Raw genomic sequence first — 26,655 nt, 5'->3', positions numbered from 1 at the left:
GATAGAATTAGTCCACATCCTCCACATTCCACACATTATCTGTTCCCCATTTACATGTTAGGGATGTGAGGGAACACTCTCCTCTTCACCTGGTGAGATTTTTCCAAGTCATCTACATTCCACACGTCAGCTGTTCCCCATCTACGTGTTATTAGTGTGAGATAACACTCCCCTCTTCACTGGATTCAATTAGTCCATATTTTCCACATTCCAAAAGCTATCACTTCCCCATCTACATGCTAGTCGTCTGAAGGAATTCTGCTCTTCGCTAGGTGGAGTTAGTCCATATCATCTATATTCCATACGCTGTAGTTTCCCTTCTACATGTTAGTAGTGTGAGGGGACTCGCTGCTCTTCCCCAGGGGGAGTTGGTCCAAGTCTTCTACATTCCACACGTTAACAGTTCCCAGTCTACATGTTAGTAGTGTGAGGGAACACTCCCCTCTTCACTGGATGGAATTAGTCCATGTCTTCAACATTGCACACATTATCTGTTCCCCGTATACATTTTAGTAGTTTAAGGGACTTCTCCTCTTCGACGGGTGGAGTTAGTCCATGTCCTCTATATGCCAAACGTTTTCTGTTCCCCATCTAAATGTTAGTAGTGTCAGAGAAGTCCCCTTTTCGCCGTGTGGAGTTAGTCCATTTCCTCTACATACCAAACGTTTTCTGTTCCCAGTCTACATGTTACTAGTGTGAGGGAATTCTACTCTTTGCCGGATGGAGTTAGTTCATCTTCTCTACATTCCACACACTATCAGTTAACCTTCTACATGTTAGTAGTGTGAGGGAACATTTTCCTCTTCACTGGATGCAGTTGGTCCATGACCTCTACATTCCACACAATATCTGTTCCCGTTCTACATCTTAGTAGTGTGAGGGAACATTTCCTTTCTCAATGGATGGAATTAGTCCATGTCTTCCACATTCCACACATTACCTGTTCGCCGTCTACATTTAAGTAGTTTAAGGGAATTCTCCTCTTCGACGGGTGGAGTTAGTTCATGTCCTCTAAATACCAAACGTTTTCTGTTCCCCATCTAAATGTTAGTAGAGTGAGAGATGTCCGCTTTTCGCTTTTCGCCGTGTGGAGTTAGTCCATTACCTCTACATTCCACTCGTTATCTGTCCCAATCTACATGTTAGTAATGTGAGAGGTCCCCTTTTCGCCGTGTGGAGTTAGTCCATGTCCTCTACATTCCACACGCTATCTGTACATCGTCTACAAGTTACTTGAGTGAGGGGCACTCTCCTCTTCGCCGGGTGGAGTTAGTCCATGTCCTCTACATACCAAACGTTTTCTGTTGCCAGTCTACATGTTAGTAGTGTGAAGGAACTCCCCTCTTCGCCGTGTGTAATTAGTCCATGTACTCTACATTCCACAAGTTATCTGTTCCCAATCTTCTTGTTAGTATTGAGGGAATTCTACTCTTCGCCGGAAGGAGTTAGTTCATCTTCTCTACATTGCACACACTATCAGTTAACCTTCTACATGTTAGTAGTGTGAGGGAACATTTTCCTCTTCACTGGATACAGTTGGTCCATGACCTCTACATTCCACACATTATCTGTTCACGTTCTACATGTTAGTAGTGTGAGGGAACATTTCCTTCCTCAATGGATGGAATTAGTCCATGACTTCCACATTCCACACATTACCTGTTCGCCGTCTACATTTAAGTAGTTTAAGGGAATTCTCCTCTTCGACGGGTGGAGTTAGTTCATGTCCTCTATATACCAAACGTTTTCTGTTCCCCATCTAAATGTTAGTAGAGTGAGAGAAGTCCCCTTTTCGCCGTGTGGAGTTATTCCATTACCTCTACATTCCACTCGTTATCTGTCCCAATCTACATGTTAGTAGTGTGAGAGAAGTCCCCTTTTCGCCGTGTGGAGTTAGTCCATGTCCTCTACATTCCACACGCTATCTGTACACCGTCTACAAGTTACTTGAGTGAGGGGCACTCTCCGCTTCGCCGGGTGTAATTAGTCCATGTCCTCTACATTCCACATGTTATCTGTTCCCAATCTACATGTTAGTATTGAGGGAATTCTACCCGGAAGGAGTTAGTTCATGTTCTCTACATTCAACACACTATCAGTTAGCCTTCTACATATTAGTAGCGTGAGGGTGCAATCATCTTCCCCAGGTGGAGTTAGTCTATGACCTCTACATTCCACACAATACCGGTTTCCTGTCTACATATTAGTAGTGTGAGGGAACATTTCCCTCCTAAATGGATGGAATTAGTCCATGTCTTCCACATTCCACACGTTATCGGTTCCCCATGTACATGTTGGAAATGTGTGGAAACATTTCCCTCTTCACTGGATGGAATTGGTCCATGTTCTCCACATTCACGCGTCATCGGTTCCCCATCTACATGTTGGAAGTGTGAGGGAACATTTCCTTCTTCACTGGATGGAATTTGTCCATGTCATCCACATTCCATACGTTATCTGTTCCCCGTCTACATGTACATAGTGTTAGACAACATTCCCATTTTCACTGGATGGAATTAGTCTATGACTTCTACATTCCACCCGTTATCTGCTCCCTGTCTACATGTTAGTAGTGTAAGGGAATTCTTATCTTCGAGGGATGGAAATAGTCCATGTCCTCCACATTCCACACGTTATCAGTTCCCCATCTAATGTTGGAAGTGTGAGGGAACACTTCCCTCTTCACTGGTTAGAATTTGTCCATGTCTTCCACATTCCATGCGTTATCTGTTCCCCGTCTACATGTACATAGTGTGAGACAACACTCCCCTTTTCACTGGATGGAATTAGTCCATGACTTCTACATTCCACCCTTTATCTGCTCCCTGTCTACATGTTAGTAGTGTAAGGGAATTCTCATCTTTGAGGGATGGAGTTAGTCAATGTCCTCTACATTCCACTCACTCTCTGTTCCCCATCTACATATTTAGTAGTGTGAGGGAATTCTCCTCTTCGACAGGTGGAGTTAGTCCATGTCCTCTACATTCCACACGTTATCGGTTCCCCATCTACATGTTGGAAGTGTAAGGGAACATTTCCCTCTTCACTGGTTAGAATTTGTCCATGTCTTCCACATTCCACACTTTATCTGTTTCCCGTCTACATGTTAGTATTGTGAGGGAATTCTCCCCCCGTCACTGAATGGAACTAGTCCACGTCCTCCACATTCAACACCTTATCTGTTCCCTGTTTACATGTTAGAAGAGTAAGGGAACACTCTCTTCTTCACCGGGTGGAGTTAGTCCATGTCCTCTAAATTCCACACCTTATCTCTTCCCCGTCTACATGTTAGTAGCGTGAGGGGACACTCCCCTCTTCACTGTATGAAAGTAGACCATGTCTTACACATTCCACACGTTATCTGTTCCCCGTCTACATGTTAGTAGTATGAGAGAACACTCCCCTCTTCATTGGATGGAATTAGTCCATATCGTACACATTCCACACATTATCTGTTCCCCGTCTACACGTTAGTAATGTGAGGGAATTCTCCTTTTCAGCGGGTGGTGTTAGTCCATATTCTGTACATTCCACACGCTATCAGTTCCCCATCTACATGTTAGTAGTGTGAGGGAATTCTCTTCTTCGCCAGGCGGAGTTAGTCCATGTATTCTACATTCCATACGTTATCTGATTCCTGTCTACATGTTAGTAGTGTGAGGGATTTCTCCGCTTCGGCGGGTGGAGTTAGTCCATGCTCTCTACATTGCACACGTTATCTGTTCCCCATCTACATGTAAATAGTGTGAGAGAACACTGCCCTCTTCACTGGATGGAATTAGTCCATGTCTTCCACATCCCACACGTTATCTGTTCTCCGTCTACACGTTAGTATTGTGAGGGAATTCTCCACTTCGCCGGGTGGAGTTAGTCCATGTCATCTACATTCCACACGCTATCTGTTCCCCATCTAAATGTTAGTCATTTAGGGAATTCACCTCTTCGCCAGGTGAAGTTAGTCCATGTCCTCTACATTCCATAAGCCATCTGATTCCCTTCTAAATGTTAGTAGTGTGAAGGGAAACTCTCCTCTTTCCCAGGTGGAGTTGGCATGTACTATACATTCCACACATTATCTGTTCCCTGTCTAGATGTTAGTAGTGTCTGGGAACACACCCCTCTTCACTGGATGGAATTAGACTACATCCTCCACATTCCACATGTTATCTGTTCCCAGTCTTCATGTTAGTAGCGTAAGGGAACTCTCGTCCTCGCCATGTGGAGTTAGTCCATATCGTCCACATTGCACAGTTTTTCAGTTCGCCTTCTACATGTTAGTAGTGTGTGGGTACAATCATCTTCCCCAGCTGGAGTTTGTCCATGTCCTCTACATACCATACATTATCTTTTCCCTGTCTACATGATAGTAGTGTGAAGGAATTGTCCTCTTTGCCGGATGGAGTTCGTCCATGTCGTCTACATTCCACACGCTAGCTGTTCCCCATCTACATGTTAGTATTGTGAGGGAACTCCCCTCTTCCCCGGGTGGAGTTAGTCCACGTCTTCCACATTCCACACGTTGTCTGATCCACTTGTACATGTTAGTAGTGAGAGGGAACACTCTCCTCTTCCCCAGCTGGAGTTCGTCCTTGTCCTCTACATTCCACACATTATCTGTTCGCCGTCTACATGTTAGCAGTGTGAAGGAATCCTCCTCTTCGCTGGGTGGAGTTAGTCCATGGCATCTACATTCCACATGCTATCTGTTCCCTGTCTACATGTTAGTAGTGTGAGGGAACTCTCCTATTCGCCGTGTGGAGTTAGTCCATGTCCTCTACATTCCATACATTATCTGTTCCCCATCTACATGTTTGTAGTGAGGGAATTTTCCACTTCACCATGTGGAGTTTGTCCATGTCCTCCTCCTTCCACAGGTTTCAGTTCACCTTCTGCATGTTAGTAGTTTGTGGGTACAGTCATCTTCCCCGGGTGAAGTTGGTTAATGCCCTCTCCATTACACACATTATCTGTTCCCTGTCTACATGTTAATAGCCTAACGGAACACTCCCTCTTCACTTGATGGATTTCGTCAATGTCCTCCACATTCCACACCTTTTGTGTTCCCCGTCTACATGTTAATAGTGTGAGAAAACACTCCTCTCTTCACTGTATGGAATTAGTCCATGTCTTCCACATTCCACACGTTATCTGTTCCCCGTCTACAAGTTAGTATTGTCAGGGAATTCTCTACTTCGCCGGGTGGAATTAGTCCATGTCCTCTACATTCCATATGCTATCTGTTTCCCTTCTACATGTTAGTAGTGTAAGGGGACTCTCTCCTCTTCACCAGGTGGAGTTGGTCCAAGAGCTCTACATTGCACGTGTTAACTGTTCCGCATCCTCGTGTTAGTAGAGTAACGGAACTCTCTCCTCTTCAATTTATGAAATAAGTACATGTCTTCGACATTCAACACATTATCTGTTCCCTGTCTACGTGTTATTAGTGTGAGGGAACACTCCCCTCTTCACTGGATGAAAGTGGATCATGTCTTCCACATTCCACATGTTATTTGTTCCCCGTCTACATGTTAGCAGTGTGAGAGAACACTCCCCTCTTCATTGGATGGAATTAGTCCATATCTTACACATTCCACACTTTACCTGTTCCACGTCTACACGTTAGTAGTGTGAGGCAATTCTCCTCTTCGGCGAGTGGTGTTAGTCCATGTTCTCTACATTCCACACGCTATCTGTTCCCAATCTACATGTTAGAAGAGTTAGGGGACACTCTCCTCTTCACCGGGTGGAGTTAGTCCATGTCCTCTAAATTCCACACCTTATCTCTTCCCCGTCTACATGTTAGTAGCGTGAGGGGATACTGCGCTCTTCACTGATTGGAATTAGTTCATGTCCTCCACATTCCATACATTATCGGTTCCCCATCTACATGTTACGAATGTGATGGAACACTCTCCTCCTCCTCTGGTAAAGATTGTCCAAGTCCTCCACATTCCACGTGTTAACTGTTCCGCATCCTCGTTTTAGTAGCGTAACGGAACTCTCTCCTCTTCAATTTATGAAATTAATACATGTCCTCGACATGCAACACATTATCTGTTCCCTGTCTACACGTTATTAGTGTGAGGGAACACTCCCCTCTTCACTGGATGAAAGTGGACCATGTCTTCCACATTCCACACGTTATTTGTTCCCCGTCTACATGTTAGCAGTGTGAGAGAACACTCCCCTCTTCATTGGATGGAATTAGTCCATATCTTCCACATTCCACACGTTATCTGATCCCCGTCTACATGTTAGTAGTGTGAGGGAATTCTCCGCTTCGGCGGGTGGAGTTAGTCCATGTTCTCTACATTGCATATGCTATCTGTTCCCCATCTACATGTTAGTAGTGCGAGGGAATTCTCTTCTTCGACAGGCGGAGTTAGTCCATGTATTCTATATTCCACACGTTATGTGTTCCTCTTCTACATGTTAGAAGTGAGAAGGGGCACTGTCCTCTTCGCCAGGTGGAGTTAGTGCATGTCCACTACATTGCACACGTTATCTGTTCCTCAACTACATGGTAGTAGTGTGAGAGAATACTCCCCTCTTCACTGGATGGAATTAGTCCATGTCTTCCACTTTCCACACGTTATCTGTTCTCTGTCTACATGTTAGTATTGTGAGGGAATTCTACACTTCGCAGGGTGGAGTTAGTCGATGTCAACTGCATTCCACACGCTATCTGTTCCCCATCTACATGCTAGTCATCTGAGGGAATTCTCCTCTTCGCCAGGTGGAATTAGTCCATGTCCTCTTCATTCCATCAGGCATCTGTTTCCTTTCTATATGTCAATTGCGTGAGGGGACACTCTCCTCTTCCCCAGGTGAAGTTGGCATGTCCTGTACATTCCACGCATTATCTGTTCCCTTCTACATGTTAGTGGTGTGAGAGAACATTCTCTCATTCACTGGAGGAATTAGTCCACATCCTCCACATTCCACATGTTATCTGTTCCCAGTCTACATGCTAGTAGTGTATGAGAACTCCTCTCTTCGCCGGATGGAATTAGTCCATGTCCTCTATATTCCACACCTTATCTCTTCCCCATCTACATGTTAGTAGAGTGAGGGAACACTCCGCTCTTCCCTGGATGGAATTAGTCCATGTCCTCCATATTGCACACGTTATCAGTTCCCCATCTAATGTTGGAAGTGTGAGGGAACATTTCCCTCTTCACTGGATAGAATTAGACCATGTCTTCCACATTCCATACGTTATCTGTTTCACGTCGAAATATTAGGAATGTGAGGTAACACTCTCCTTTTCCCCAGGTAAATTTTGTCCGTCCTCTAATTTCCACACATTATCTGTACCCTATCTACAGGATATTAGTGTGAGGGAACTCTCCCCTCTTCATTGGATGGCATTAGTCCATGTCTTCCACATTCCACACGTTATCTGTTCCCAATCTACATGTTAGTAATGAGGGAATTCTCCTCTTCGCCGGGAGGACCGAGTTCATGTTCTCTACATTCCACTCACTATCAGTTAGCCTTCTACATGCTAGTAGTGTGAGGGTGTAATCTTCTTCCCCAGGTGGAGTTGTTCCATGACCTCTGCATTCCACATAATATCTGTCCCCCCTCTATATGTTAGTAGTGTGTGTGAACACTCCCCTCTTGACTAGCTGGAATTACTCTATGACCTCCACTTTCAACTATTATCTGTTCAACGTCTACACATTAGTAGTTTGAGGGAAGACTCCCCTCTTCACTGGATGGAATTAGTCCTCATCCTCCACATTCCACACGTTATCTGTTCCACGTCCACATGTTGGTAGTGTGAGGGATCACGCCCCTCTTCACTGGATGGAATTAATCCATGTCCTCCACTTTCCACTCGTTATCTGTTTCCCGTCTACATGTTAGTATTGTGAGGGAATTCTCCCCCCCGTCTCTGAATGGAATTAGTCCACGTCCTCCACATTCAACACCTTATCTGTTCCCCGTCTTCATGTTAGAAGATTATGGGGACACTCTCCTCTTCACCGAGTGGAGTTCGTCCATGTCCTCTAAATTCCACACCTTATCTCTTCCCCGTTTACATGTTAGTAGCGTGAGGGGACATTCCGCTCTTCACTGGTTGGAATTAGTTCATGTCCTCCACATTCCATACATTATCGGTTCCCCATCTACATGTTAGGAATGTGATGGAACACTCTCCTCCTCCTCTGGTAAAGTTTGTCCAAGTCCTCTACATTCCAAGTGTTAACTGTTCCGCATCCTCGTGTTAGTAGCGAAACGGAACTCTCTTCTCTTCAATTTATGAAATTAATACATGTCCTCGACATGCAACACATTATCTGTTCCCTGTCTACATGATAATAGTGTGAGGGAACACTCCCCTCTTCACTGTATAAAGTAGACCATGTCTTACACATTCCACACGTTATCTGTTCCCTGTCCACATGTTAGTAGTGTGAGAGAACACGCCCCTCTTCATTGGATGGAATTAGTCCATATCGTACACATTCCACACATTATCTGTTCCCCGTCTACACGTTAGTAATGTGAGGGAATTCTCCACTTCGCCGGGTGGAGTTAGTCCATGTCATCTACATTCCACACGCTATCTGTTCCCCATCTAAATGTTAGTCATCTGAGGGAATTCACCTGTTCGCCAGGTGGAGTTAGTCCATGTCCTCTACATTGCATAAGCCATCTGATTCCCTTCTACATGTTAGTAGTGTGAAGGGACACTCTCCTCTTTCCCAGGTGGAGTTGGCATGTACTATACATTCCACACACTATCTGTTCCCTGTCTACATTTTAGTAGTCTCTGGGAACACACCCCTCTTTACTGGATGGAATTAGACTACATCCTCCACATTCCACGTGTTATCTGTTCCCAGTCTTCATGTTATTAGCGTAAGGGAACTCTCCTCCTCGCCGTGTGGAGTTAGTCCATGTCCTCCACATTGCACAGTTTTTCAGTTCGCCTTCTACATGTTAGTAGTGTGTGGGTATAATCATCTTCCCCAGCTGGAGTTTGTCCATGTCCTCTACATTCCACACGTTATCTGTTCCCGGTCTACATGTTGGTAGTGTGAAGGAATACTCTTTCTTTCCTCAGTGGAGTTATCCCTCGCTGAATTCTTTTGGGGTGGTATTTGAAATTACGGAACCCCGTAGTAACAAACCGGATATTGACTGAAAGTAGAATGACATCAACATTTGGTTCGAACTGGTTTGAGTTTAATTTAAATTATTTTTCTTTAACAGTCAGCAATCTGAGCTATTGTTTGCAAAATCTCATTTCTTCGCAATTTGATTATTTTGTTTCAACTGATTATTAACCATATTACAAATAAAAATTTCTTACACCTCCGATACCTCAAATACCCACCAGCTTCCAGAAGCGCGTTTCCATCCAACCCCAGCCTCGCACAGGCCAGATCTCTCAACGCCTCTGACTCCCCAAAGGTGGAGCTCCTGATGCCTCCCACGAGTCTGCATCCCAGCTTCGGCTGCCCTCAAGCCCGAGCTTGCAACACCTTTATTGCCAACCCTCGTTCCCGCCGACCACGTACTCGAGCCACCGACGCCTTTGCCGGTGACCCCGACTGCCTCCCTCGCCGCTATTGACACAGGTCCCGGTTCCAACCAACACCTTTCCTGCGTCCATGCTGACTCCATCATCGGTTCCTACGCCAACCTCATCAAGTAGGCACGAGTGAGCAAGTGAACCAATGGGGGAGGGACGGACGAGGGGAGGGAGGATTAAGCGAGAGGGAGTGAGCGAGGGGAAAGTAGGGAACAAATTAGCAATTGGGGTGAGGGAGAGAGGGGAGTTAGTGAGTAAAAGGAGGAATGGAGGGATCAACTGAGTGAGTGAGTGAGTGAGTGAGGTGTGTGTGTGTGTGTGTGTGTGTGTGTGGGGGGGGGGGGTTGGTGGAGATAGTTTAAATTTTAAAAATGTAGCCAGCCTTGAGCCAAAAGAAATCCGAGTTTCATTGGATGAATATGGCATCTTGAGGCCTGTTGTCTGCGCTGCTAATGTCAGGCCTCAAGACCATTTTGTTTTGTTCACGTCAGGGCTACTGTTTAGAAACACGGGTAAAAAGTCATTTAAATTTAATAACATTTAAATTAAATATAATCAGTTATTACAAGCTTTAGTCACTACCCATTTCTTCGGCGGACGGCCGACTCCTGTTCCAGGTCCTTCCCTGCAGGTGAACAGTGCAGCTGTCTAGAAGTGGAAGCCCAGTGAACACAGAGAGGAGAAAGGAACTGAAGAGTACTCCAGCAGGGTGAGCAGAAACACGGACAAGAGGGGAGGTAGCAGGATGCTCCCAGTGTGGCCCCAGCTGGACTGAGTGGCCTTGTCTTTGTATCTACATTCAGTGTATTACAGAGATACAAGGGGATGAGACTCGGTTTCCAGACACAGCTGCTTTATTTATTACAGATCCAGGACATGAAATTCAATTCCTGTCATTGGGTGGCATGGTTAGTGAAACACTGTTACAGAACCAACGACCCAGGTTCGAATCCAGCCATGCCTGTAAGGGGTCGGTACACCTCCCCGTGATCGGTAGGGTAATTGGGTGGCACTGGTTTCATGGGCCAGAGAGCCTTCAACTGAGCTATATTGTTCATGTTTAAAAATATATAATCGGAGTCACTAACATTGGCGGCGAGCGTCCGTTCCACCTCCACTTCCTGCCACCTTGGCAAAGCAACCAACATACTAAAAGACTCTCCCCTCCCCAGACACACTCCCTTTACCCTCCTCCCCATGGAGAAGAAGATTCTGCAGTGTGTGCTCACACACCGCCAGATTCAAGGACAGTTTCCTTCTCGTGTTATCAGACTCTTGAATGATCCTCGCCTTTGTAAAACAATGCTGCTTTTGCTTTGGACCAATGGATCTGTCCCTGTAACTGCCCTCCTGCACCGTGACTGATTTGCCGGACTGTGTACAGGATGTCTAGCTGGACTGCTCTAAAACAAACTTCCTCACTGCCTCTTTGTACATGTGACAATAAAATTGAAACTGAAAACAAATTGTCATCAATACCAAAATCTGTTTTGATTTGTTGCCTCAATAACCACAAGACTCCAGTCCCTTCTGGTGTTTGAGTGATTGATGTTATGTGTGAACTCGCTGATGTTTCACAAGGCTGTTCGACTGGGTGAACCCCTTGCCGCACTTGAGGCAGGTGAAGGGCCTCTCCCCAGTGTGGACCCGCTGGTGGGTCAACAGATGGGTGGACCGGGTAAAGCCCTTCCCGCACATGAAGCAGATGAAAGGCCTCTCACCGGTGTGGACCCGCTGGTGGGTCAACAGGTGAGTGGACCGGGCGAACATCTTCCCACACTCGGGGCAGGTGAAAGGCCTCTCCCCCGTGTGAACCCGCTGGTGGGTCAGCAGATGGGTAGACCGGGCAAACTCCTTGCCGCACTCGAGACAAGTGAAGGGCCTCTCCCCGGTGTGGACCCGCTGGTGTCTCAGCAGGTCAGAGGACTGGGTGAAGCCCTTGCCACACTCTGTGCAGATGAACAATCTCTCCCCGGTGTGGACCGGCTGGTGTCTCAGCAGGTCGGAGGACTGGGTGAAACCTTTGCCACACTCAGAACAGGTGAACATCCTCTCCCCAGTGTGGAGCTGCTTATGGGACTGCAGGTCGGCAGACTGCGTGAAGCCCTTCCTGGACTCGGGGCAGGTGAAGAGCCTCTTACCAGTGTGTACCCGCTTGTGGGCCAGCAGGTGAGAGGACTGGGTGAAGTCCTTGCTGCACTCGGAGCAGGTGAATGGCCTCTCCATAGGGTGGACCCGCTGGTGGGTTCGCAGGTGGGAGGACTGGGTGAAACCCTTTCCACACTCAGCACAGACGAATGGCCTCTCCCCAGTGTGGATCCGTTGGTGTCGAAGCAGATCGCAGGACTGGGTGAATCCCTTGCCGCAGTAGGAACAGGAGAACGGCCTCTCCCTGGTGTGAATCCGCTGGTGGGTCAGAAGGATAGAGGACCGGGCAAAACCCTTTCCACATTCAGAGCAGACGAACGGCCTCTCCCCAGTGTGGACCCGCTGGTGTGTCGTTAACTCACACAACCATTTAAAGTTCTTCCCGCAGTCGGTGCACGGAAATGGATTCATCGCTGTGAGGACGAGAGAGTGAAACCAGGGGATAAATCAATGCAGCAGTCCTGCTCCGGAGCGCACAGAACATGCTCAGCCTGATGGAGACTCCCGGAGAGCTGGGTCAACACTGAGGCTGGGATTCCGACCTGGACCCAGGGAGAAGCGCCCTCTAACCAGGCGTTGCCAGAACCACGGGAGCCCTCCGATCCGGGAACCAATGCTGAGCTCTGTTCCCGGCAATGAATTGCCTTCGCACTCCGACAAGTGTCAACCCTGCGTTTCTTGCACTCCAGCGAGGACAAAGAAATGAGCACACAGAAAGAGGTGGCTGAGGGGCAGAGACATGGAAGCACAGCGCACATCCGGCCTCCTTGCAACGCAGCCTGATGGACAGCACACGGTGGTCACAAAAACAACAGATACCCCTGACCTGTCTTCACCTAATAAAACTGCAATATTCACAAACCCTGCACTTCCCCAATATCCATCATGCCCTGTCTCTGTAACCCACTCCGGTCCCCTACACCCCTCTCTGTCACTGTAACCTATTCCGGTCCTCCACATCTGACACTGCCTCAATCACCACCCCCAGAACCCTATACCATTCCCAGTCTCCATAACCCCTTCAGGTCTTCTACACTCCACTGTGTCATGGTAAACACCTCTGGTCCCATAAACCCCTCTCTGTCTCTGTAATCGCCCCCATTCGCCTACAAGTCTCAATTTCTCTTTAACACCCCCCCCAGTCCACTACACCCCTCCCCGTCTCTGTAACCCCTCCCGTCCCCTACACCCCTCCCCGTCTCTGTAACCCCCTCCCGTCCCCTACACCCGAACCTGCCTCTGTACATCCCTCGGGTCCCCTACCCCCCTCCCTGTCTGTACCACCCCCCGGTCCCCTACCCCCCTCCGGTTCCCTACAACCCTCCCTGTCTGTACCCCCCTCCAGTCCCCTACCCCCCTCCGGTCCCCTACAACCCTCCCTGTCTCTGTACCCCCTCCGGTCCCCTACACCTCTCCCCGTCTATGTAATCCCCTCCACTCCTCCCTGTTGGACAAACTCGCTGCCGACGGTGCCCTCCTCCCTGCTCTCTCCCATCTGTCAGGGGGCTCCATCTCTCCATGGACCCCACTTCCCCGGACCTTTGCGCCGTTCCAGAGCCCGTTCGTCACTCGAGTCCGCACTGAAACACCCCTTCCTCGCCACAACCCCCACGCTACTCACGGCGGCCCCGCACAACCACGTCTTGGCCCGGGGCGCCTCTCATCTCACCTCCAACCTCAGGATCTGGATACCAGACCGCGGCCTCCCTTTGTGCAGCGGCTCGTTGCTGGGGCAACGACGCTCAGCGTCGGGGTCCGGACGTCGTGACAGGTCGCATGACTGATGCCAACGGCCGCAACAAACGGCTGTGAACATTCCGTGTGATGACGTCAGAGGGCTGCAGGGTGTCGCAGCAGCGTCGTTCTCATAGCAACGGGGCCTGACGACAACCGCCCCCCCCCACAATCCAGGCGACGACAAAGCGGCTTGCTGGGTCTGGGCGTGTAGGTGAGTCTCGGTCACGGGAACGGCCCTCCTGTGCCCGGCAGCGGGCGTTAGCGGAGGTGGGATACGACGCTCCCCCTGCGTCTCTGTGCGGCCGTGGGTGATGGGGGGAGCTGGGGGGAGGGGAAAGTGGGGAGGGAGAGGGCGAGGGACGGGGTGGGGGAGAAGGGGAGTGGGAGGGGGGAAGAAGGGGAGGGGGGGAGACAGGGAGGGCCCCAAGACCGGGGCCGGGGCCGGGGCCACCCATTCTCCCCCCAACCCCCCCCCCCCCGTCGGCCCGTTTATCACAGGGATGTTCCAGATTTATTGTCAGAGTTCAGATTGACACCTCGTCATTCAGCCCATCGAGCCCGCTCTGCACCCCACCCTGAACTAAACCATTCTCACCTCTGGTCCCAAATTCCGGCCTTTCCCCTCATCCCTTAATCCACTGACTAAATAGATATCGACCAATCTCCCCCTTAAACTCCCCCTGAAATTCCTTATTCCTGTGGGCGCGGCAGAATTCCCACTAATTGGTTATGTGAAACATAAACCGTACACAGTGTTAAACATGTTGACAAATAAAGAACTGTAAACAGATAACGAATGTAAATAAACTCACTGCGCAATGCAGAGAGAGCAAAAGAGAATCAGGATTTATCGTCATGAACAAGTCACAGAATTCGGTGTTTTGCGACAGCATCACAGTGCTGTGGCCACGCACATATTTGCAGTGGTGAACCAGCCCCACTTTTCATGGGCAGTCAGCGGAGCAGCCGCGCGTCCTTCTCCTCCAGTACAGACCGGAAGTACGCTTACTTCAGACGGCCTTAATGGCTGCGGCGCAGACTTCAAAGTAAATCAGTTGTGCTTAAATAGCTCACAGCCTGCTGTCTTAGTTCCTCTCACCACCATGAGTCTTCATGTTCTGAACCATGATGCTGAACCAAGCCATGAAAGACCCCAACAATGAAGACGCTGTTTACATCCGGTACCGCACGGATGGCAGTCTCTTTAATCTGAGGCGCCTGCAAGCTCACACATGAGAAACTTGTCCGTGAACGACTCTTTGCAGACGATGCCGCTTTAGTTGCCCATTCAGAGCCAGCTCTTCAGCGCTTGACGTCCTGCTTTGCGGAAACTGCCAAAATGTTTGGCCTGGAAGTCAGCCTGAAGAAAACTGAGGTCCTCCATCAGCCAGCTCCCCACCATAACTACCAGCCCCCCACATTTCCATTGGGCACACAAAACTCAAAACGGTCAACCAGTTTACCTATCTCGGCTGCATCATTTCATCAGATGCAAGGATCGACAATGAGATAGACAACAGACTCGCCAAGGCAAATAGCGCCTTTGGAAGACTACACAAAAGAGTCTGGAAAAACAACCACCTGAAAAACCTCACAAAGATAAGCGTATACAGAGCTGTTGTCATACCCACACTCCTGTTCGGCTCCGAATCATGGGTCCTCTACCGGCATCAACTACGGCTCCTAGAACGCTTCCACCAGCGTTGTCTCCGCTCCATCCTCAACATCCATTGGAGCGCTTTCATCCCTAACGTCGAAGTACTCGAGATGGCAGAGGTCGACAGCATCGAGTCCACACTGCTGAAGATCCAGCTGCGCTGGGTCACGTCTCCAGAATGGAGGACCATCGCCTTCCCAAGATCGTGTTATATGGCGAGCTCTCCACTGGCCACCATGACAGAGGTGCACCAAAGAAAAGGTACAAGGACTGCCTAAAGAAATCTCTTGGTGCCTGCCACATTGACCACCGCCAGTGGGCTGATATCGCCTCAAACCGTGCATCTTGGCGCCTCACAGTTTGGCGGGCAGCAACCTCCTTTGAAGAAGACCGCAGAGCCCACCTCACTGACAAAAGGCAAAGGAGGAAAAACCCAACACCCAACCCCAACCAACCAATTTTCCCCTGCAGCCACTGCAACCGTGTCTGCCTGTCCCGCATCGGACTTGTCAGCCACAAACGAGCCTGCAGCTGACGTGGACTTTTTACCCCCTCCATAAATCTTCGTCCGCGAAGCCAAGCCAAAAAAGACAGTGGTGTGGCCACGCACATATTTGCAGTGGTGAACCAGCCCCACTTTTCATGGGCAGTCAGCGGAGCAGCCACGCGTCCTTCTCCTCCAGTACAGACCGGAAGTACGCTTACTTCAGACGGCCTTAATGGCTGCGGCGCAGACTTCAAAGTAAATCAGTTGTGCTTAAATAGCTCACAGCCTGCTGTCTTAGTTCCTCTCACCCCCGATGAGTCTTCATGTTCTGAAGACTCAGCACAATTGTCCCTACAGCTATAGGCGCCGCTGTGTTAAAGCTGCCCACTTTCTGGATGCACAAGTGGAGGCCCAGTTCCAGATCGAGCAGATTGCCTCGAATTCGACAAAATACTTCCACGTTGTCAGTTTGCTGGAACTGGAGGCTGCCTCACGTGTCGATGTCCTCATCCAGGGGCTGCCAGAGGAAGGTAAATGCATGGCTCTAAAGAACCTCTGTAGCCTTATGTGCAGATACCGTACAAGATGGACCCTGTGAGCTTGCACGAGGTGGCAACTGATAAAACCCCAGTCGAGAGTGGAGCACGGTTTCCCATGCTCAGGACTTGTGGTTTCCTGTGTTTACTCTTATTTAATGAAGTGTTTGGTCATTTTGTAGCTCTGACCTCTGTATCCTCTCTGAGCACCAAACACATACATGGTGTCTAATGTCGGATGAGCAGAACTTGAAGGCAGAGCCCAGGTTTCTCTTGTGCCTGGTAGATGTAAACGCCCCGACCCGTTGTCGTTCAAGGGCAACATGGCTGAGAATTGGAGGATTTTTGAACGGGAATACGACATCTTTATCATGACAGTGCAGTCGGACAAGCCGCCGCACATAAAAGCCTATATTCTGCTCAACTTGGCCAGCCCAGAGGCCATCAAGAGGGAGCAAGGATTCATGTTAGAGACGGGAATCAAATAGTTCAGGCGTCAGAGTCCAGGGAGGATCCTGAGTGTCTGAAACCAAAGTTCCAGGAAATGTGCAGCTCACAGGTTAACATCACCATGGAACACCTGAAGCTCTACAGAAAAGACCAGGAGGTAGGAGAATCTATGTAGTCCTTCGTGAGGTGCATTAAAGCTGAAAGCCAAGACCTGCGGATTTGGCGCACTGACCGGTGACCTGATAAAGAACCGCATTATGTGTGGCGTGCTCGACGCAGAATGAGAAAAACGCAATTACAAGACAGTGAATTACATAAAGCCGTAATCCTGCTTAACTTATGAAGCAGCTGAGGCCAGCAGCAGATGCCTGGTGGCACCCTCAGAGAAGGCAGCAAATGTAGACGTGGTCCAAGCCACGCCCAGCGGCAGCCACGACAGAGATAAGCTTCTCCTGGTGGCGGGAATCTGGCCAAAGCTGCAGCCGCCGGACAGCCCCACCCAGCAAAGGCTAGTGACAGGACAATGGTGCATAGGACACCCCCCCCCCCCCCCCCCATGAGGACGCCGTACAGAGGTGGTCACCTGCTGGAACTGCGGTTCGGAACACACCCACGAAAAGGAGGAGTGCCCAGCCCGGGGAAGGCAGTGCAGGAACTGTCTGCTATGGAACCATTTTGCATCACTGTGCAGGAACACTCAAAGAACAAGGACACGAGAAAAAAATCGGAGACTGGTGGACCAAGTGACTATAGAAGACGAGTCACCCGAAGAGGAGTTCAAAATCGACCACGTCACACCGGGCGACCCCAAAATCTGAGGGAGTCCACACTCAAGAGAAATGGTGAAGCCTTCATCACCATGACAGTGAACAGGGCAACGGCGGAAATGAAAATAGACACCGATACCAGATGCAACGTTTTACCATTGAAGGAGTTCAGCAGGATCAAATATAAAGAAACATACAATCCTCAAGCCTGGTGGCATATAGAGGCAGCAGAATACACCCATTAGGGATGGGGCAACTGCTGTGCACTGGACAGAGACATACACACCCACTCACCTTCTATGTAGTCATTAGAGGACCTACTTCCACTACTGGGGATAAACACATGTGTAGACCTAGGTTCGGTAACCTTCAGAGTGGATGTACAACAAGTAACTATTCAGCCCGACAACTTCACAGAAGAAATGCTCTCAGAATACAAGGAGCTATTTGACAGAGAATTAGGCAAACTGCCAGTCACCTATAGTAAGCGCATAGATGCCCAGCTCTACCACCCGCTCACAGGATCCCAGTTGTCATGAAGGAACAAGTTAGATCGGAGCTGGAGAGAATGAAACGATTAGTGGTCATTGCCTCTATGTCTGAACCCACCGAATGGATCTCATCCATGGTGGTGGCAAAAAAAACTGCCAAAGAAATAAGAATTTGCCTAAATCCTAAGGACTTAAACACAACATTGAAAAGGCCACACCATCCAATGTGGACAGTGGAGGAAGTGGCTGCCCAGATGACAGGAGCCACGATCTTTCCGTTCGAGACGCAAAGAGTTCATCCTGGCAGATAAAACTAGACCACCAATCCTCCCTACTAACAACTTTTATCACTGCTTTCAGATGGTACAGATTTCTGAGGTGTTCCTAAGATCCATGGAACAGATATTCACTGGGTATCCATGCACAACCATCGTCTACAACATCCTAGTAGGAGGCAAAACCACAGAGGAACATGACACCAATCTAAAAAGGGTACTGGACAGAGCAAAAAAAGGTACACCTACGTCTGAACGCTAATATGCAGGTTCAGGGTGGACCAAGTGGCAATATGTGACCACATACTCACAAAAGACGGCCTAACAGTAGACCCGTCCAAGATCAGCACCACATAGCAACCACAGGCCCACCAGTACATTCTCGAGCCTGACATCTGGCTCCTGACAAGCTCAGCCTTGCCAAGGAAGAGTTTAAGTGCATGGATGAACTCAGTATTATCAACTGCTGGTCCAACAGTCCATGGGCCCTCCACTTGGTGCCCAAGTTCAATGGCAGCTGGAGACCCTGCGGAGACTACAGATGCCTCACCAATGCGATAATGCCAGACCATTACCCAATCCCTCGCATATAAGACTTTGCAGCAAACCTTCGTTGTGCATGCTTCTTCTCTAAGGTCAACCTGATCTAGGGATACCACCAGATCCCCGCTCACCCGGACGACATCCAGAAGACCACTATCATCACCCCCTTGGGCCTCTTTGAGTTTCTCCGCATGCCATTCGGCCTAAAAAATGCAGCCCAGACCTTCCAGCACCTCATGGATGCAGTCGGCAGAGACTTGCCCTTCCTCTTCATCTACCTGGATGATATCCTGCTAGCAAGCAAGACATTTGAGGGGCACATCTCACAACTCCACCAGCTTTTTGACCGGCTAGCTGAGTATGGCTTCACCATCAACCCAGTGAAGTGCCAGTTCGGCCTCGAGAAAATCGACTTCTTTGGCTGCAGGTCATTAAGGACTCCTTTACCCGACAAGGTGAAGGCTATCTGACATTTTGCCAGACCGATGACCCTGAAAGAACTGCAAGGATTCATGGGCATGATGAACTTTTACAACAGGTTCATCCCCACAGCTGCCAGCATCATGTGCCCGCTCTTCACGTTAATGTTGAACTCAAAGAAAGACCTCGACTGGACTGATGAGCCGCAGACAGCATTCCAGAAAACCAAGGAAGCCCTGGCTGCCACAATGATGCTTGTCCACCCACGCATGGATGTGCCCACAGCCCTCACTGTTGATGCATCCAACACAGTGATGGGCAGTGTCCTGGAACAGTTCGTGGACAATACTTGGAGGCCCCTTGCCTTTTTCAGCATGAACTGAAGTATAGCATGTTCAACAGAGAGCAGCTAGCCCTCTTCTTCACCTTCTGCCATTCCACCATTTTCGCTATTTGGAGGGGCGACCTTTCATGGTCAACACAGACCACAAGCTGCTGACATTTGCATTCTCCAAGTCATCCGACCCATTGTCAGCCCGCCAGCAGCAGAACTTGCCTTACCTCTCAGAGTTCACTACCTCAATCTACCACCTCTCAGGCAAAAAAAAATCGCTGACTCACTCTCAGGCCCTGTTGCACAGCATCAGCTACCATGACTTGGCTCGAGCCCAGCAAGATGATCCCGAGCCCCACAGTTTTAGGACGGCAATCACGAGTCTGTAGCTCTAGGATGTCCCACTGGACACCAATGGTGCGACCTTGCTCTGCAATGCCTCCACTGGTGAATCCCGACCGATCGTCCCCGCCCAATAGCAATGAATGGTTTTCGATATGCTACATGGCCTTTCCCATCCCTCCATCTGAATGATGCTACAGATGATATCCTCCGGTTTGTCTAGCGTGCTGCGCAAACAAGTTAGTGAATGGGCGAAAGCCTGCACAAACTGCCAAATACCAAACCCCACCTCCAACAGTTGGACACACTGACTCTGAGGTTCTAGAATGTCCACTTCGACATAGTGGGCCCCTTGCCAGTCTCCCAAGGGTCGCAGTACCTGCTCACGATAGTGAACAGATTTGTCCAGAGGCTGTCCCCTGACACACGCCAGGGCTTTTCCTCTATGCACATATCTACTGACTGGGGGACACAATTCACTTCGGCCCTTTGGAACAAATTGTCCAAACTCCTGGGCACCCCACTACTCTGCACCAATCCCAGTCCAATGGACCAGTCAAGTGTTGTAATTGTCACTTTAAGTCCGCGCTGATGGCAAGGCTAGAGAGGCCAAACTGGGTGGATAAACTGCCATGGGTCCTCCTTGGTGTCTGCACAGTGCCAAAGGATGACCTGAAATCCTCTTGAGCAGAGTTGGTTTACGGTGAACCCCTCGTAGTCCTGGGCCATTTCCTCCTTTCACTATCAGGGCAGGACTCTGGCACCACCATCGCACTGGAAAGACTGAGAGACAAATTGGAATCACTCGCACCACCACCGCCATCACGGCACTGCTACCCCTACTCCCCCCGCTTACCCCATGGGTTTAGACATCTGTGACTACGTGTTTGCTCGTAGGGGTGGGCGAAGGTACTTTGTAGGGACCCTACAAAGTACTTCAGAGAAATGCCTCTACTTTCACTCTCGACATCGGGGGCAGAGAGGAACCTTTCACCCTGGACTGCCTCAAACCGGCACACTTAGACTTATCACAGCCGGTAATGGTCCCACCGCCAACACATAGGGGTCGGCAACTGAAGCAGAAGACCTCACCCACAATGTTCTGGGCGGGGGGGGGGGGGGTCACGTGGTGGGGCACATATTTGCAGCGGTGAACTGGCCCCGCTTGTCACGTGCAGTCAGCGGAGCAGCTGCGGCAAAGATGACGTCGTGCGTCCTTCTTTTCCAGTACAGACTGGAAGTACGCTTACGTGAGCATGATGTGAGTTCCAGTGCACGAGGGATGATCTCCGGATGGACTTAAAGGCTGCAGGACGAACTTCAAAGTAAATCACTTGTGCTTAATGAGCTCACAACCTACTGTCTCAATTCTCACTGTGTTCACGCACAACCAAGCACAGTGTAAGCACTCATATTGTAACTATCTTACAGCATTGCTATAAAAAATAATAGTGCATGAAAAATAAAGGCAGTGTCTTTGGTTCATTGATCATTCAGGAATCCGATAGCAGCGGGGAAGAACCTGTCCTCGTGCCGCTGAATGCTCGTCTTTAGGCTCCTGTGCCTTTTCCCCGATGGTAGCAGAGTGAAGAGGCTTTGTTGGTGGGGTCTTTGAGGATAGAGGCTACTTTTATAAGACCCCAACTCATGATGATGTCCTCGATGGAGTGGTCTGGTGCCCGTGATGTCACAGGCTGAGTAAACAACCCTTTGGAGTTTATTCTTGTCCTGAGAGTTAGCATCTCCAATATCAGAGTACATACATGACATCTCATAAAACCCTGAGATTCCTTTTTCCTGCGGATATAGCAGGATTCCCACAAATTGGTAGTGCAAAAATAACGTAAACACATAAAGAACTGTCGACAGTTAACGAGTGTAAACAAACTCACTGTACAATAAAGAGAGAGCAAAAGAGAATCAGAATTTATCGTGCACCTCTGGCTTTCCTTTCCTGAAGTCAATAATCAGCTCCTTGGTTTTGGTGACATTTGGTGCACCATTCAGCCAAGTTTTCCATCTCCCTTCGGTATGCTGACTCATCCCCTTCCTTTACACAACCCACTACCGTGGTATCTTTGGCAAATTTGTAGATGGTGTTATTGTTGTACCGAGCTACACAGTCATGGGTGTAGAGTGGGTAGAACAGAGGCTAATAACACACACTCAAATGTAGAAATAAAGGCAGAAATTCTGGAAACACTCATTCGGTCTATCAGTACCTCTGGAGAGAGAAGCAGAGTTTCAGATCCATCTCTCAGCTCAGCTCTGCTTTCCACTGAGCTGCTGAGATTTCTAAAATTGTCTGTCTTTATCTCATATTTCCAGCATCTGCAGTTTTGTTTTCCTTCTATCTAAAAATTGGAGCCTGAGGTCAATGACTGAACTGAAGTGGGGTTGGTCTGTTCATGCTGGTGTCTCGAAGAATGAGAGGTGATCTAATCAGCTTCTCTTCTGGTTTGCAGATTGATGTGGATAGACAGAGAAGACGGTGATTGTACCAAACGAGCTGGTCCTTGCTGTCCGCCATTCCCATGTGGATCCGTGACCTGACTGGTGGAGTATGACTGGTGGACCTGACTGTTGCTCCACTGTGGACGTTGATGCCTTCTCTTCCTGCCTGTCGGGCAGTGAACAGTAAGTATCTGTGAGGTCCTCGTTCCCCCAATTCCCTGCCTCAGATTCAGTGTTCTCAGCCTCCAGTTCAAACCCCACACCCCCTCACTCTATGGAACCTGCTGCAGTCACAAAACTATAATTCTTTGCGATACTTAAATTGGGCTCCGAGAATTACAGAGGACCCTTTCCATTCAGCACATGGTATCTTTGACCCACTGCCATTAATAAGGAAGTAGAGGAGCATCAAAATCAGGGAAATAGCCTCTCCCTGCTGAATGTCGATTGATGAACAGTGTCCTGAAACCGAGGAAATGATCCAAAAATATTTAGACATTTATTTTAAATTGTATCTTGATGTGTATATGTGTCTAATATATGCTGTAGATTGAGCATGCACTGAGGTCCAGAGAAACGGGGTCCAGTTGTATATTTACAGTCATATGATAACTTAAATTGAAAACTGAGCCGTACTGTACAAGTCCCACGGCCTACAATATTCTGCCCACCTACATGAACATACTCAAGCATGGAACCACCCACTTTTCTACATCCATGTGCCTGTTCAAAAATCTTTTAAATGTCCCTATTATACCAGACTCCACCACAACCCACAGCAATACTTTCCAAGAATCCACTGTGCTGGTAAAAAGGTGCTGGCTATCCACCTCATCTATTTATCTGATAATCAGACCTTTAACCCTCTGAAACCTCTGCACTCCTCCACCTGTGGCCCCATTTTGCATCCACACATCCTTTCCCTTTTCAGAGCGGAGGTCTGTGACCAGTGGTGTGTTGCAAGGATCCGTGCTGCATCCCTGTAGTGTAGAAGCATAGAATATTGCAGCACAGAAAACAGACCATTTGGCCCCTCTAGCCTGTGCCAACGATCATCTTGCTAGTCCCACTGACCTGCTCCCATTCCATAACCTTCCAGACCTCTCCCATCCATGCAGCATCTATCCAATTTATTCTTAAAACACAAGATCGAGCTCTTTTTCACCACATCAGATGGAAGCTCATTCCACTCTCCCACCACTCTCTGAGTGAAGAATTTCCCCTTAATGTTCCCCCTAAACCTTTCCCCTTCAGTTTAAAACTATGTCCTCTCATATTTATCTCCCCCAATCTAAGAGGAAAAAGCCAATTCACACCCACTCTGCCTGTACCTGTCATAATATTGTAAACCTCAGTCAAATCTCTCCTCATTCTTCTTTGCTCCAAGGAATAAAGTCCTGAACTATGTAATATTTTGCTGTAACTCAACTCCTGAAGACTTGGCAACATCCTAGTAAATCTTCTCTGCAATCTTTCAATCTGATTGGTATCCTTCCTGTAATTCAGTGACCAGACTGTACCCAATTTTCAAAATTTGGATTCAACAATGTCTTAAGCAACTTCAACGTAACATCCCAACTCCTAGACCCAATACTTTGATTTATAAAGGCTAAGATGTCAAAAGCTTTCTTTGCTGCCCTATCCACCTGCGACACCACCTTCAGGGAACAAGTATGTGTATTCCCAGATCTCCTTGTTCCTCTGCACTCCTCAGTGCTCTCTCATTTATTTGTATGTCCTACCTTGGTTTGCCCTTTCAAAACTCATCACCTCACCCTTGTCTGCATTAAACTTTAGTTTCAGGTATCAATTTGTGATTTGGATGGGGATGTGCAATGCGTGATGAGTAATTTTGTGAACAGCAAGACAATTGGTGGTAGAGTGGACAGTGCAGAAGGCTGCATCTGAATGGAGCAACACAGCTGGGCAGGTTGTGGAAGGTCTAGTCTAGTGTGCTTGCTTTAACCGACCGAGACACAGAATACAAACATTGGGATGTCGTGTTTCAGATGTACACAGTGTTGGTTCGTCTGCAGTTCTGGTCACTGCACCGCAGGGAAGGAGTGATTGAACCAGACAGTGTGGAGAAAAAGTTCACAGGAATGTTGTCTGGAACAGAGGGCCTGGGCTGTAAGGAGAGACTGGATCGGGAGCTTTCCTGTTTCTCCGGAGTGAGGGAGGAAGAGGGGGGACACGTATAGTATGAACGACTCAGATCGAGTTGATAAATGGTCTGTTTCCCAAGATAGGAGTATGTGAAATGGGTGGGGGGGGGGGGGGAGCAGGTTGAAGGTGAGAGGGATGTGGTTTAAAGGGGATCTGGAGGGGGTTAAATGTTCCACACAGAGAGTTGTTGGAGCTGCCAGAGACGGTGGAGGCAGTAACAGTGACAACGTTCGAGAGGCAACCAGGCAGGAAGGATGTAGAATTAATACAGGGAAGTGGGATGAGTGTGGATGGGGTGATGGTCAGCAGAGACAGTGGGCCAAAAGGCCTTGTTCAACTATGTGACGATGATACCCCACCATTGCCTGCAGTGGCTTTGACTGCCTGGGCCCTTAGCTCAGAGCATGTCTCACTGGAACCCTTGGCCATGGCTGTGATCTGTGGATGTTTCCACTTTGACCCAGCTGTCAGTCATCGCCCCTCACATTATCCGAGATGTTTCACCAATTTACCACACCTAAGAAGTTTGTCTGAGGTGGTGCTGGGCGACGGAGAAAATCCTCATCCTTCAAGCTTATTTCTGAATGTTTGGGGGGGTGGGGGGGCGTAGCTTATTTCTTTTTATAATATTTTTATTGATATTTAAAGTATAAACAATTGGACTGTCCAATTATACAATGGGCCACACAATTAGATTACAAACATGATCATAATTAACGAATCCAGAGCACAGTTTTGATAACAAAATAAAGCATGACAACAAAAAATGTTAAAAAATTTCAAAACCCCTTTCTCGAAGGAAGGTTGAAAGTTGACACGTATGAATCAAATGACACCCTCTTGGAGAGAAACAACGACACGCCGACAGTCTTGAACAACACTAAATGTTAAGATAGTCGTCCTTAAATGAGACCCGTGCCTTTTGGAATTTAATATTTGAATCCTTGATCACACATCTAATTGTTTTTTAATTTAAGGAAGACATAATATGGTATGGCCCTGTGTATGAGAAGAGAAGATGGGTATTACCTTTCCACTTTATCAATGTTGGACGTCCGGCTATCAACGAAGTAAAAGATAAAAATTGGTTCTGACTGTAAGTCAGTAATACTTCATCCTCTTGAGATATTCCAAAAAGAGGAATTAAAGGGCAAGGGTCCAATTTTAAATTTAAAAACACCAATAAGAGTTTGAAAAAAATACTTCCAAAACGTTTCTAACCAGAAAATATGAACTGAAGAGGCATCATCTGTTTTACATAAGGGATTCGTATCTGAATAAAAACAGTTTAACTCCAGGGGGTAGGGGATGGGAGAGTTTCTGAATGTTCTTCATACACTGAGGAAAGGTTCATGCCCAAAACGTTGGTTACTTACCTTTACCTCCGATGGACGCTGCCAGCCTGAACCCTTTCCCATCAGGCAGAGTGTTCTACATTGTAACCACCCTCTATGGGAAAATGAAATTCTTCCCCAGACTCCATTAAAACTTCTTCCTCCTCTCCTTAAACCTCTGCCATGGGCAATAGTGTTTTTATTATCTCGCTTCTCTCTGCATCTCTGTACGGTCCCCTTCACCCTCTTCTTCTGCTAGTACCAGAGAACAACAGAGAAAACGGGCCCTTCCAGTCTGTGTTAAACTATTATTCTGCCTAGTCCCACTGACCTGCACCGGTCCATATCCCTCCCATCCATGTACCTCTCCACATTTTCTTCAATGTTAAAATTGAGCCCGCATTCACCACTTCAACTGGCAGCTCCTTCCTTACTCCCACCACTTTCTGCATGGTTCCCCTAAACCATATAACAATTACAGCATAGAAGCTGGCCAACTTCGCCTTTTGAGTCCATGCCGAACACTTTCTCCCACCTAACTCCACTGACCTACACTCAACCCATAACCCTCCATTCCTTTCCCATCCATATACATATCCAACTTCTCCTTAAATGCTAATATTGGAGGAGTCACGTGATGGAGTAGTGGCCGGTCAGGGACTTCCAGCCCTCTCCAGAAAAGTTGAAAAAAAACACACAAAACACAAAGGTACAAGAATAAAAATTAAAATAAAGTAAAAGTAAAGGTGAGAAGAAAATGACAGCGAAGAGAGAAAAGTCAAAAGCAACGGGAAGAAGAGAAGAAGAAAGAACGTCGGAAGAAGAAGGTGAAGGCCTTACCTGTCCGAGGAGGCCCGCCGCGGAGAGAGAAGCCCGCTCCCTAAGGTCGGTGGAAGTCCCGAGCTCGGGACTACAAAAATGGCTTGCGGAGCCGAGTAAAAGTTCGCAACCGCGCATGCGCAAGGAG

The 26,655-nt window shown here is 48.2% G+C and overlaps 1 protein-coding gene and 1 long non-coding RNA gene across 3 annotated transcripts in view; one reads left to right on the top strand and one right to left on the bottom strand.

The window, feature by feature from the left end:
• The window catches only part of LOC138758284 (zinc finger protein 420-like), a 31,865-nt gene extending 17,979 nt beyond the window's left edge, over positions 1 to 13,886 (bottom strand). The window contains exons 1-2 of one of the 2 annotated variants that reach the window (XM_069926989.1): positions 13,317 to 13,886; positions 11,103 to 12,108 (exon numbers count right to left, since the gene is read on the bottom strand). In XM_069926989.1, coding sequence (XP_069783090.1) covers positions 11,103 to 12,108; positions 13,317 to 13,359 — 1,049 coding nt within the window. In that variant the 5' untranslated portion in view covers positions 13,360 to 13,886. Of the gene's footprint in view, positions 1 to 11,102; positions 12,109 to 12,385; positions 12,475 to 13,316 lie in introns of those variants that run through there. The other variant, XR_011354234.1, reaches the window with a different exon arrangement.
• On the top strand, positions 13,461 to 25,441 carry LOC138758286 (uncharacterized). The gene is made up of 3 exons (XR_011354235.1): positions 13,461 to 13,643; positions 22,200 to 22,371; positions 25,332 to 25,441. It is a non-coding gene; the product is annotated as an uncharacterized lncRNA (long non-coding RNA).
• Positions 25,442 to 26,655: the final 1,214 nt, after the last annotated feature.

The sequence above is a fragment of the Narcine bancroftii genome, chromosome 3, assembly GCF_036971445.1.
Source record: "Narcine bancroftii isolate sNarBan1 chromosome 3, sNarBan1.hap1, whole genome shotgun sequence".
Taxonomy (NCBI): Eukaryota; Metazoa; Chordata; class Chondrichthyes; order Torpediniformes; family Narcinidae; genus Narcine; species Narcine bancroftii.
This window is presented reverse-complemented; position numbering and strand designations above follow the sequence as displayed.